Source organism: Mycena indigotica, assembly GCF_014461135.1.
Source record: "Mycena indigotica strain 171206Taipei chromosome Unknown Mind.scaff0007, whole genome shotgun sequence".
In the NCBI taxonomy this organism is placed as follows: Eukaryota; Fungi; Basidiomycota; class Agaricomycetes; order Agaricales; family Mycenaceae; genus Mycena; species Mycena indigotica.
In genome coordinates, this window is record NW_023503006.1 from 3,214,664 (window position 1) to 3,226,826 (window position 12,163).

Sequence of the window (12,163 nt, forward strand, 5' to 3'; positions counted from 1 at the left end):
AGTTTGCCGCTGGTGGTTTTGTGAAGGACGAGTATATTGTTGGAGGAAAGCAACAGATCAAAAATTGATCGCGTAATCCGTCACTGGTCTCCTCCCCACTCTGGTCGACGTCGCTCGTTACTCATTCGCTTTTGTTTTATTTTATTCGCCTTTGACGGCATACGCGCCCAATGCACCACGGTTACGACGAGGAAGCGAGCTACAGTGATGAGGGGGAGCACTCCATGCTTGAAGATGAGGATGAAGACGAGTTCATGGACGACGAAGATGATACATCTATTCTTTCCGTGCCGGACGAAAGCATAGACTTCAGTCTTGTCTACAGCTTACACAGGTGATGCTGTTCCACAATAAACTGTTCACATTGGCTGAATCGACAGTTTTTCGGCAACAGTGGAAGGCCAGGCGAATGTGGTCAAGGGAGATAGCCTGTTCCTAGTATGACTGCTTCTGTTTTGTCCGGAAGCCCTCAATTCTCACTCTTTTCAAAGTTAGACGACTCCAACTCATATTGGTGGTTGATACGTGTGCTCAAAACGCAAGAAGTTGGATACATACCTGCTGAGAACATCGAAACGCCAGTAGAGCGTCTCGCCCGGCTCAACAAACACAAAAATGTCGATGTGCGTGCTCCCTTTCTTCCACTGGAGCGCTTTCATATTTGTTGCATTCGCTAGTTAGCATCCGCAACACAAGCTGAACTTCAGTCCGATCTCGCTTCATCCCGTCCTGCCAATACCCAGTCCAACGCGCCCCGGGTTGGAAATACTGTCCGTGACCCATTGAACCAGCGACAATCACTTGCATTCTCAGCCTCCCTCCATGTTCACCGCTATCCGCCAGCTGTGTGGGATGAAGAACGGTGGTTCGCCGAACGAGAGGCGCACCGAATGGCCAACATGACTGAGAGCGATGACGAGTATGATCCCATGGATCTCGAAGATGAAGATCATGAGGAAGGCGAGTGGGAAGTCGGAAGTTTCGAGGCAGAGGACCGCGAACTTGCCATAGAGACTATGTCTATCATGGAAGGCGCAACTACGGAGAAACCAGCAGCAGAGGCTGAGCCGGAGACGGAGACGGAAATTCCATTGGATGATGCTCCTGCTTCACCACCTCAAGTGACGGGAACTGTATCGCCAATTGAAGCCCAGGCGCAGCCGTCTTCCCTCAACGCAGAGCGTCAATCGATAGACACAGACGGTGACCGGAGGCGGCCCCGCGAAAGTTCAGATAGCGATCTAATCCCGAGACAATCTCAAGACTCTGAACCCCAGTCACATACACCGTTGGCATCGACGGCTGCTGCTCCTGTCCGAGGTGAAAAGTCTTCGTCAGCCGCCTCAGGAAAGCTCCGAAAAGAGCAGCCATCCAACAACGATGAAGGAAAGAAGAAGAGTCGTGGGGTTTTCAGCATTTTCTCGGGAAGGAATACCAAAGAGAAGAGCAATAATAGTCCTCCCCTCAAGGGCGGAATGTCATCGCAAAATCAGCAGCAGCAACAGCAACAGACTTCTGAGCCACGTAACAACGATGCAGCCGCACTACAGGCTGCGACATCTCAGTTGCGTCAACGAGAACAACAACAACATGCTTTGTACACTCAACAATATCTTGCCCGCTCTGCAAGCCAGACTTCGAAACCGGAATTATCTCCTGGTTTGGACAATGCAACCCTCAGTCCTCCTGCGACACGTTCTCGACCGGGCTCACTCATACCTTCTGTTGGGGATGGTGTCCCAGGTTTGAGCGTTGTTCGTATCTTCGCTGGACAAAATCTTCCTACCGAAGCAACGTTCAAGACCGTGTTGTTAAACTCGTCGACAACATCATCAGAATTGATCAAGCAAGCTGCTCAACGCTTCCGCTTGGACGACCTGGACCCAGACGCATACAACTTATCCATCAAGCGTGCAGTGGAAAGCGCTGATATGATGCTCCGTCCTGACGAGACGCCGCTCGTCATCTTTGAAGGTCTGGTGGAAAAAGTCCATCGTGTGACCCAGAGAGCGAGCATCGCCAGTATGGGCTCCATGGCTAGTGTCCTCTCCAACGACTTTACCGATGATTCGGCAGTCAGATTCTATCTGAGCAGGAAAGTTGACGCTCCAGTTGAAGACAATGCACCACCAACTCCGACCAACGTTCGTCACAGTATCTCCACTGCATTAGACGAGATTGCGCTCGCGAAATTACGGAGGACTTCTGTCGACATGAGTGCTAACGGCAAAGTCGATATGGATGCCGCGCGTCAGGAAATCATTGCTGCTCAGCGTAAAGCCACACGCGAAAACCAGAGAGCATTGATTTCTGGATCTGTTGGCTCAATGGCTGAAGTTGTCCAGTCCGATGAACGAGCGGGAGAAGACAGTCCGCGTTCTGTCACACCAAATTCAGCACGATTGCCAACAGCAACAACAACAACAACAACGGCGCCGAAGCGGGTTTTCCTTCCTTCTGACGACTTCGGTGTCGCGAATATGATCACGGTCATTCAACTCCGTGCATCCCAGAACGTTCCTCGTCAACCACCAGTGCAAGAAGACCCTGTCGACGACATGCTTTTTGGGCGAAGACTCGATCTTGATACCCTGCACCCAAAGATTCGAGCTGTGTATGCGGAGACCTTCAGGACATGGGATGAGACTGACAAGGTGTGCAATATGCTTCTGTTCATCGTCTGTCGCTAAGCTACGTAGTACTTGGATGACTTTCTGCTCAAGAGCTTGTCACAAACGGGGCGTGTCTATTGATTCTGGCATGAAATCCTGAACTTGCGGTTAGTTGAGTTGTACACTATACCTCGTTGCGGCGTTCCGTGGACCCACGACACGATTCATATATAAAATATGTCGGTAGCACTCGGCGCTCTAATTTTTCCAGCGTTGGTTCCTTGATCATATGAAACCTGTGTCTTACTCCATCTACTTGCCAAGTTGTAGCAGCAGTATTGAAATGACACGGACAGATCGCAAAGAAGCGGGTCACTTACTTTCCATATTAGAAAATACCGCTCGAGTCACGAAGCCTCCGTCCACTCTTCACTTTGACGTCGAGAAGCGCGCTTGCTTACTGTAGAGGTTCCGAGCGTCGGTAGGTTGACGCTAGTCTGAGCGCCGATAGGTGCCTGGATCGTGAAGCTTGCATGTAGCTTGTGAGTTGTCTTGCTCGACACACGAATAACAGCCAATCGTTGGTAGACAGCTGCCTGATCAGGCTTCTCTGAAGTGTGGATAGGATGGTACTTACTTTTTATGATTTACAATGTTCTAGGTTCCCTCTAGTGTTGCACAACTAACGGGGTCCATTGAACACGAGCAGTTACTTGTACAGTTACAGTACTAGTAAGATTTTTTTTGGGAAGGTGTGAAATTGACGGCAAGAATCACATTGGTGGCTGATCTTGACTTGAGTTTCGTGTGGCCATCGCACTGCGTTCATCAACGCCTTGATGCAGATGGAATTGGGTATAGTTGACTCCGTTTGCGGGCGGAGGAGACCGGATTTGTCGCAAATATGGAAGTAAAACAAAAGTAAAACAGTTTTTTGGTTGGGAGGGTCGGGAGTCACGGCCGTGACCGACTTCCCTCGCCCTTCTGTTCCCCTTCACTGCGGCCTTCTTCCCTGGCCATCGGACCTCACCCGCCTGCTGCGTTGCAGTAGCCATCACGCTCGTTGCCTCTTCCCCCTTCCGCTAAAAACCCAAATAATCACCAATGCTCGTTCTCCCCCTCTTATCCGTCACTTTTGTTGCCGTTGCTTCAGCCCACACCGCTCACGACTCTCATGCCCGCCGTTCCCGTCAAGCTCAAGCAGCAAGGTTCCGCCAACGAGCTGGTGTGTGGCTTTCCCGTCGTCATTGCCGTCCTTGTTGACGACTATAGATGCACATGCCAGAGATGAGGGTTTTAGTCTGCCGTCACTCCCAGGCAACCCGTTCGCAACGCCCTCTGAATCTGCGGGCCCTTCGGGTAGTGACGCTGGCTCGTCGGTGTCGATAAGCTTGCCGGGCGCAACGTCAACCAAGTTGGAACCCAGCGGCAGTGCTTCTGAGCCTGCCTCAGTCTCCTCGACACCCGTCAGCGATTCTGCGTCTGCTTCAATCACGCAGCCACCACAACAATCCAGCGAGCCAGTGTCCAGCGAACCGGTATCCAGTCAACCCGCTGCCTCTAACACGGACATCTTCAGCGCCCTGTCTAGTCTTTTGTCGAGTGTCTTGTCGCCTCCTCCCTCCGAGAGCGCCATCTTCAGCTCAACGGCCATCTTTAGCGCCAGCCAGACTATTACAGACCCTCCGCCAAGTGCCTCAGGGTCTGCTTCAGCGTCGGACCCTGGACTGAGTATACCGCTTTCGATCCCAAGCAGTATACCTCTTTCCATTTCGACCACGGATGTCAGTTCTGCTCCCGTCAGCGTCAGTTCTACTCCCGTCTCTGTCTCCCAGTCGGACAACTTCCCTCCCAGCTCCTCTATCCCTGGAGGACCGAGCAGTTCAGTACCCGACAATGGTGGACCAAGTAGCTCCATTCCTGACAACGGCGGTCCTAGCTCGAGTGTTGTTATAAGCAGCTCCAGCGCAGTTGAATTCCCCAACGGACCAAGCAGCTCTGTTTCTGTATCCGTCTCGACGAGTACTACCGTCAGTGTCTCAGTGTCGACCACCACCACTGTGTCGGTTCAGTCTGACCTGACCTTCATCCTCACCGAGTCTTCGCTGGCGCTTGCGTCTGTGGCTACTACAACGAGTCTTTCGCTGTCTAACCCTGATGCTCCTACCACGACAATCTCCTTTACGGCATCGGCTCAGACAGCCTTGACAACTGCCCCGCTTCCCAGTGGTCTCCCATCGCGTATTTACCCTCCAAATGGGCCGCCCCAGAACCCAGGAGTCGGTAACTACTCGTTCATCAGCTTGCTTTTCGACAACTTCTTGGGTTGGGAGTTTGTTTGCACCAACAGCATCTCCAGCACACAAATTTTCGCAATGATGCCTGTCATTTTGGCCACCTCTCTTGGGATTCCTAGTACGTGGTCATGCCACCGATTCGTTGAGTCTTTATTGACTTTTTTTCTTTCCAGCTACCGATGTTCACACATTTGCGTTGCAAGTCCGGGTTCCAGAATCGTACCAAGGCTCGGCGGATGCAGACCAATTGCAAACCATCTTCCTTGCATATATCCCGACAGATTCCCTCGACAATCTTGCTCTTCAGCTGAAGTCGCGCAACTCGTTGTTCTACACCGGTCTTCCTGGAAATGCTGTCGCCACTCAACTGGCTCAGCATATCGTTTCTGCCTTTGCTCTCAACTCCGTGGCCGATCCTGATACAACTACCAAGAAGAATGGAGCCAGTGCTAATCACCTAAATGGCGCGGTGTCTCAGAGCAAAACACGACAAGATGCGATTATTGGTGTTGTTTCGACTTTGGGTGCCATTGCAGTACTAGTACTCGTCTTCCTCGCCTACCGCGCCTTCAAACGGCGTGCGGAGCTTGCTCATCATCGACTGTCAGACCCACCAGATGTCGCAGGAATTCCTCCTACAGGTCGTGATTTCGACCAAGACAGCGTTGGTGGTCAACGGAGACGCAGCTTCTACTTCGCGGAAGATTCCTTGCGCGGCTTTGGAGGTGATCGTCAAGATGATATGGCTTACGACAGTCGTGGCGCTGGAATGACGCAACGGAGGAATGTTATGCCTGCAGCGATTTCGGCACCGATACTGCAACAAAGCAGCATGAACTGGTGAAATCTCTAAACCCCCTCCCAACAAACATCTTAACTATCTCCCACTCACGCCGATTCTCGTCAAAATATACCACATACATCCGACAAACTACTAGCCGTGCTCTCGCTTGCTGTGCTGTCTGTCTGTTGTCTGTTTTTGAACCCTATTTTATACTACCTACATTGGCGTCCTTACTTTAGACGTTTTCTCCACTTTCTTCCTCCCTCGCGGTCTCTCCTCCTGCATAACAGTACATATGGGTGGGCGCGGCGAGCGTTACAACGTTGCTGGCATCAAGAACGCCCACCTCTGCCTATTAGCCCTGGTCTTGTGTTGTTTCACCGTCTGTGACAGGGCTGGCTGGCTCAGCTGGTTGGGTGGCAGCATAGTGCACGTTTACCGCGTTGGTTGTTGTTGTTTTGTGTGTTTTTAGCTAAAGTTATTTGGTTGGTTGCTCTCTTCTTCTCCTACTTGACTTGAACTTGAACACGGGATGATCATCTCCACATGCCTGCATGAATTATGGATTGTTACACACACAACTAATTGTGCCTTGAACGACGATTTTTTGAGAGAGACAAGAAATCTAACTTGAGTTAGTCAGCTGTCAACAACTCAAACATTCGTTGTTTCACACCTCCATGACCTCCATGTCTCCCATAAACCCATTTCAACGTCGCCCAAGGGCGGGAGCACACATTATGGTCCTTCCCATACACATATTCTTGTTCTTTTTGGCGGGACCCACATGCCTGTCATAATCTGCTGTAAAATAACGCGCCATGCGTCACGAATCGCCCACAATGCAGCCTTCGCCCAGCGCCGTCTCCCGTGGGGAAGCTACTATCGCTGCCCTCAAGCGGTCTCCAATTGAGTCCATTGAAGACGCGGTCCCAGTGTTATCAAAATTCCTCGCTCTTGCATTTCAGAACAACGGCCTTCCTGTGGATGACGATACGGTGGCAGAAGCTGTCTGTAGGAACGAGCTCATGGATAGACCACCTCTTCTCGCGCTACTCCGAACAGCGCATGCTGAGGCTGGTGATTTTTCTCGAGTCCTGAACTCCCGTGCGTCTAACTGCTCTCTCACTTGAATGGCACTTACGTTTGCGACGTTATTTAGCACTGTTCCCGTCGCTGGTATCCGTGGTAGCAAGGGAAACTCTGAGAGAGTGGCGACCTGCCATCAAAAGCAGGGCCCAAAATGCTAACGTACTTCCCCAATGGATGCCTAAACCGAACATCCTTGCTCATCCTGCTTATCGTGATGTTGATGTCCAACGTCATCTAGCGTCGCTTCATCTTCGCAAGACTTGGACTTATAACACATTTCTCCGCATAATCCTTCACGACCTAGGAAGGTTCAAGCAAGATGTCATCCTCAGTGCAAGGGTCGAGCGTCTCTTTTCTCCACACGACAAGTAAAGTCATTTGTTCGTTAAGCGCCTGTACTTATGAGAATTCGACGGACAGACTTTTCGTCAACGCTGCAGGAACGGGAAAAACCCGGTTGTGTTACGAAGGTCTTTGTTCAAACTGGGGCTTTTATTTCACATTTGACGTCGGCGAGAATCTGCTGGGAAGCTATGACCTACCACGCGTGTTCCGGGATTATTGCCGCATTATCCAGGAAGGACGTGACAGAGACCTTGGATTTCGCCATTTCGATGCTGTGTTGCTTGCCCGGTTGCTGGTCTTTCAAGAGTTTCTTGGAATAGTTACACCTTCAGTATCCGATACTCTTACCGACCAACACAAGGTTCGCTGGCTTGAAAATCAACTTGCCTCGGGCTCTGGAGAAGACCTATACTCTACCATTGCCACCGCTCTACTCGAAAACGACGCGTCCCATCTGGCGGATCATATTACTGATGCCCTTCGAAAAATACGAGCTGTCATCGGTCACGACGCTCCACTTTTCATTGTTTTGGATGAAGCACAACTGGCCTACTTAACGTTCGAAGACGAAGATAGTTCACTGCTTGAGCGAATTATCCGGTCGTGGAAAGCGTTGACAGGAGGAGGTTGTACATTTGTTTGTCCGAGCAGCCCGCTTTCAGAATTCACGCTCGGGGAGGATCTGGGGTTCCATTCGATCTCCGAAACGGGCTCTTTCGACGATCCGGACGTTCATGAGACGTACGTGCAACAGTTTCTCCCTCCCAACCTTCGGGATTCCCCTTCTGGTCGCTTTCTCGTTGCCCGGCTCTGGCGATGGTGTCGAGGACGGTTTGTTGTTGCTCGTTTCTCATCGCACTGCTGAATCATTTTCAGATATCGATTGACCGACAAGTTTCTGTCGATTCTCTTAGAAGAGGGCTTGGACTACCCCCATTCATGTCTTTCCGAGCTTATTAGGAGCAGTACTGGTCTGAAACCGCTGGACGCAGTGGAAATGAGCGTGGAAGAAGCATGTCCATCTGATCTCGCTTGGGGATTCTTCAATATCAGGCAATTTGATTTTTCCGAACTCTCTCCAGGTTCGTGTCATCTTCACGTATGTCGTAGGGAACTCGAACATTATTAGACCACAAAGACCTAGTTGTCGAAATCCTTTACCGCTATATGTCAACCCATCAAGGACGTCATTTTGACGCCGGTGAACACCTTGACCTAGTCAATCACAGCTATGCTCGTTTCGCAGATGCTAAGTTGTCGCAAATCATCTTCGATGAACCGTTTGTCCTAGTCCGCGCCGCTCGCCAGCTTTTTCCTTTTCCATTGCCGCCAGAACGTGGCCGTCCTCATCATCACCCTTCGACCTTCATCGGTAGTCTCCGTATCAACCCTCCTCGCACGAGACAGAGCTTGGCCCATTGTCTTGCTTTTTATGTCGCTCAGGTCTTAGGCAAGCCTCGGCTATTGCCTGATATTATGAGCTTTCCTCATGCTGTCCCTGGATGGGCTCGTCAAACAGCTCAGCTTGTCCGATTATTCATAGATGAGAAGGGTGACATTCAGCATGAAGCAGTGCTGCTCGACTTTTTTGAGTCTTCGAGACCCCTCGCAACAGCAACAGACACACTAGAAGAAACCACTCGCTGGATTGCCCACAAATATGGCACTGCTTTCTGCATACCTTCTTCCCCGAATGTGGACTTGTTGTATGCCCTTCAACTTGCCGACAAATCATTCATCTGGGTCGCTGTTCGTCTTTTCCCAACAGATGAACCAGTAATGGATGACCGCCTTCGTCCTGCGATCTCGCTTCTGGACATTGATAGTCTTTTCCTCGAGGTAGATTATCTTCCGAAACTGAAGTCTTGTGTCCATTTGAATTTTTCCAGGAAGAAGTCGACTCGACCCTGTCAAAGCGTGCTACAAACGGGTTACGATCGTTACCTGGCGTCCGACAGCGTCCTTGCGTTTTGCGCGCTGTCTCTAGTTTCCCGGTTGAGGTAGACCTTCGAACAAGCATCGATAAACGCTCTCGGGATCTCGTGCAGCTCAGTCTCATCAAGCTTAGACGGAAGGAAGACCAGGTCATGCAAGAAGTGTTTTTTGCAGCTATCGTCAGCGGCTTGATCGCTGGAACGAAGCGCAAATCGAGATGGGATGACGCGCCACTGCATATGGAGCGCAAGCGAGCAAGGATACTGAGGCACGAACTGGAATCTCTACAGCGAGATCAATGGGACGAATATTCGGACTACTCAGCTCATATTGCTACCCCCCACTATTCCTACGACATCCCATATCAAGAAATGTACGGCACTGGACTTGATTCGGCTCCTGAGATTCCTATTGCTCCAACAACTCGCAGAAAGCCTCGAAGACGAAAATCGCAACTTGAATCTTCGAACGCCAAAGCCACCAAGGGAAAGAGCGGAAGGTCAAACAAGGCTAATACGAACGGTAGCTCTGTAGTAGTGCGGAATAAACGCCGCACAGTAGGTAGAGCAGGTAAAATTATGTAGAGATTTAGGTCGTCGAGTATCCGTCATCTGTAGAAAAAGGCCATCCCCAAGGCATTAGTCCGCAAAACTTGGAGTAAGACTTTGAAAGACAAAAAATCACTCCCGAATGACTGGCCAACGTCAAGGGAGGTCGGGGTTTTAGTGGGTGTCGGTTGAGATAGGCGAGGATGGGTGGTGATCGGAAGGGCCAATCCCCTTCTGCACGCCTTGAGTCTATTGAAACTGCAGCCCCACACCAGATGCCCAAGGGCCCAGTGCGAGAGCGCATTTCCTCGAGTGGTTTGATCCGGCTGTCGGGGTTTCAAGTCCCCGCCTCACAACTCACGGGTGGTGGATGACCGACAGATGTCGGCCCGGGATGCTTGACGGAATCTCGCGAGAGAACTACGGCAAGCTACTTACTGGGGAACGAAAGTGATTAAGTATATTACTGTATCTGCTACTACCTAACGTGCCACAAAAAAAAAAAAAAGAAACGTCATCTGAACGTGACTGTGTGACCAGTCGTTGCCCTTCGAATCGTCGTCCACAAACTTGAAAGTAGCTGTTGCACTGGAACAAATATGGCAGTCCCTCACCCACACGCCCTATAACGCGAGAACACATCCATTGTTCTGGCGAGCAGCACAAAATATAAAACTATGTGGTTCCTCTCGTTGTGAGTGCAGTAACCCGCCGGATCACTTGGGTGCAACTTGCCAAGAGCAGCCCGCCAAGTCAAAACTTCTCGGTCTCCTTTTTTTGAACTATGTAAACGCACTACCACCTCAAAAACACCCATTTTCGTCCCCGAGATGGTCGAGCTCGACAAGGACGTCTTTGCGACTATCCTAGCATATATCCAGCACCCGCCAACCCTCCACACCCTCCTCCTCGCGTTCCCACATTCGCACCCACTTGTTTTGGTAGTCTTTGACCGGTTGTGGCAGCTGCCCATCAACCTCGACTCTTTCAGCCCAAGGGCCACAACAGCGTCAAATGATGTCCTCGACTACCTGCTCACTATCCCCGCTGGGGAAACGGAGCCGCTCGCCCACCGCCTCCGCCAGCTTGTTGTTCGTCTCGAAGATGAATCGTTGGCGAGCCGTGATCAGCCACAACCGGCGCCTGCCAGTGTTCTCGCCCTTCGGAGTAGAATTGTGGATCTCCTCGGGTCGTCTACAAACCTGCGCACATTCGACTACCATGGCTATCCCGGCTTACGGTTGGATTCAACCATTTTGGAGCCATTAGCAAAGCTGAATCGACTGGAGCGATTGGCTGTTGACTGTTCACGATGCAGCAGCGCGCAAGGGGTTCCGGCCAGCGGCGCGGACTACGCGGCGCCTGGGGAGTTGAGTGCGACATTTGACGCTGATATTTGGGAGTGCGTGCCCATCTTCTATTCCGGGTTGTATCTCATTTGAAGTGTCCAGCATTGACGCATTCACGACAGGCGTCGGTCCATCGCTTTCCTCGTTGGAGCTCAGACACATAAACTACACCGTGTTTGGAGGGATGAAAACCAAGATCGACGAATTCAGGACCTACAACAAATTGCGCGACCTCAAGCTTGACATTACGGAGGGTGTGGTGGTGGTGGCTCGCCAGCTATGGGAGCGTCTTCCGAGTTCGAATTTCCCTTTCTCGGATTCCCTTCCTTGGAGCTGGTTGTATGCGATAAGACCGTGTTTATAGCCTGTGCCCCGTTACCCATTTGCGTCTTCACAAAATTTCTGAGACTCCGATGATGAGACAGAGCGTGGATCTTACTCACCTATAGTCCTTCCCCCGTTGCTCCCATCGCCCTTACCCTCCGCTGTCCACCTCAACGCTGCTTGCTCACCCATCGCAAAGGCGAGCCTAACCCCAACCCATCCCTCAACTCACCCATCGCAAAGGCTCGCAGCTCGCTAAGGCTCGCGCGAGGGCTCGTAGTTATATACTTTTTTTGCAGGGTGACGCTATTTACATACATGATTCTAGTACGCGTCGCCTCCACCTCCCCGATCATCTCCTCCTTCCCGCGCGTCCCCCTCCCGCTTCCACCGGCTTCTCATCGGCTCGGCATCCCCGCATACCACTACTCCGTCCCTCCCACCTCCAACAAAAATGGAGAAAATCCGTGGAGAATTGACTGAGAACGCCTTTTGATGGGAGGTGGAGCACCGTCCTCAGTCTCGAATCGCAATACCACAAGACGGCAGCGAGTCAAAGTCTCAGATTGCATGGGCCCAAGACTGAGAGAAACAACCGGTTGTTGCAAGTTGTTGGGGAGATGGGTTAGGTCGGAGTGAAAAGCAAGTGGGTTGAGTTGGCGGAGAAGAGAGGAAGCGGACAACAGAACTCTGCAAAGAATAAGCAAATTGAACAAATGCAATTTAACAAAAGACACACCTAAGGAGACACGATGAGCTCGACTTTGAACGGGCGCTTCAGTCTCAGATCGCGATATAGCAAGACTGAGAAAAAAACAGCCATAGCTTGTGTGTTGGTCCCGCGAAACTCGGGGTTAGATTGCTTGCGCGTTGTTGG

The 12,163-nt window shown here is 51.2% G+C and overlaps 4 protein-coding genes across 4 annotated transcripts; all 4 read left to right on the plus strand.

Annotated features, from left to right (window-relative positions):
- Positions 1 to 170: 170 nt before the first annotated feature.
- On the plus strand, positions 171 to 2,753 carry MIND_00878200 (uncharacterized protein; the record flags this gene model as incomplete). Its single annotated transcript, XM_037365439.1, has 5 exons — positions 171 to 334; positions 381 to 438; positions 492 to 623; positions 678 to 2,654; positions 2,700 to 2,753. The coding sequence occupies 5 exons, from the start codon at positions 171 to 173 to the stop codon at positions 2,751 to 2,753; spliced, it is 2,385 nt and encodes a 794-aa protein (XP_037218681.1).
- Positions 2,754 to 3,716: 963 nt separating this feature from the next.
- MIND_00878300 (uncharacterized protein) lies at positions 3,717 to 5,753 on the plus strand (the record flags this gene model as incomplete). Its single annotated transcript, XM_037365440.1, has 3 exons — positions 3,717 to 3,837; positions 3,885 to 5,027; positions 5,083 to 5,753. 3 exons carry the CDS (start codon positions 3,717 to 3,719, stop codon positions 5,751 to 5,753), a joined length of 1,935 nt encoding a protein of 644 aa, XP_037218682.1.
- A 761-nt stretch (positions 5,754 to 6,514) lies between these two features.
- On the plus strand, positions 6,515 to 9,649 carry MIND_00878400 (uncharacterized protein; the record flags this gene model as incomplete). The annotated part of the gene is made up of 6 exons (XM_037365441.1): positions 6,515 to 6,800; positions 6,856 to 7,153; positions 7,206 to 7,961; positions 8,007 to 8,212; positions 8,260 to 8,969; positions 9,020 to 9,649. The coding sequence occupies 6 exons, from the start codon at positions 6,515 to 6,517 to the stop codon at positions 9,647 to 9,649; spliced, it is 2,886 nt and encodes a 961-aa protein (XP_037218683.1).
- A 794-nt stretch (positions 9,650 to 10,443) lies between these two features.
- On the plus strand, positions 10,444 to 11,326 carry MIND_00878500 (Glycosyltransferase family 32 protein; the record flags this gene model as incomplete). Its single annotated transcript, XM_037365442.1, has 2 exons — positions 10,444 to 11,015; positions 11,065 to 11,326. 2 exons carry the CDS (start codon positions 10,444 to 10,446, stop codon positions 11,324 to 11,326), a joined length of 834 nt encoding a protein of 277 aa, XP_037218684.1.
- Positions 11,327 to 12,163: the final 837 nt, after the last annotated feature.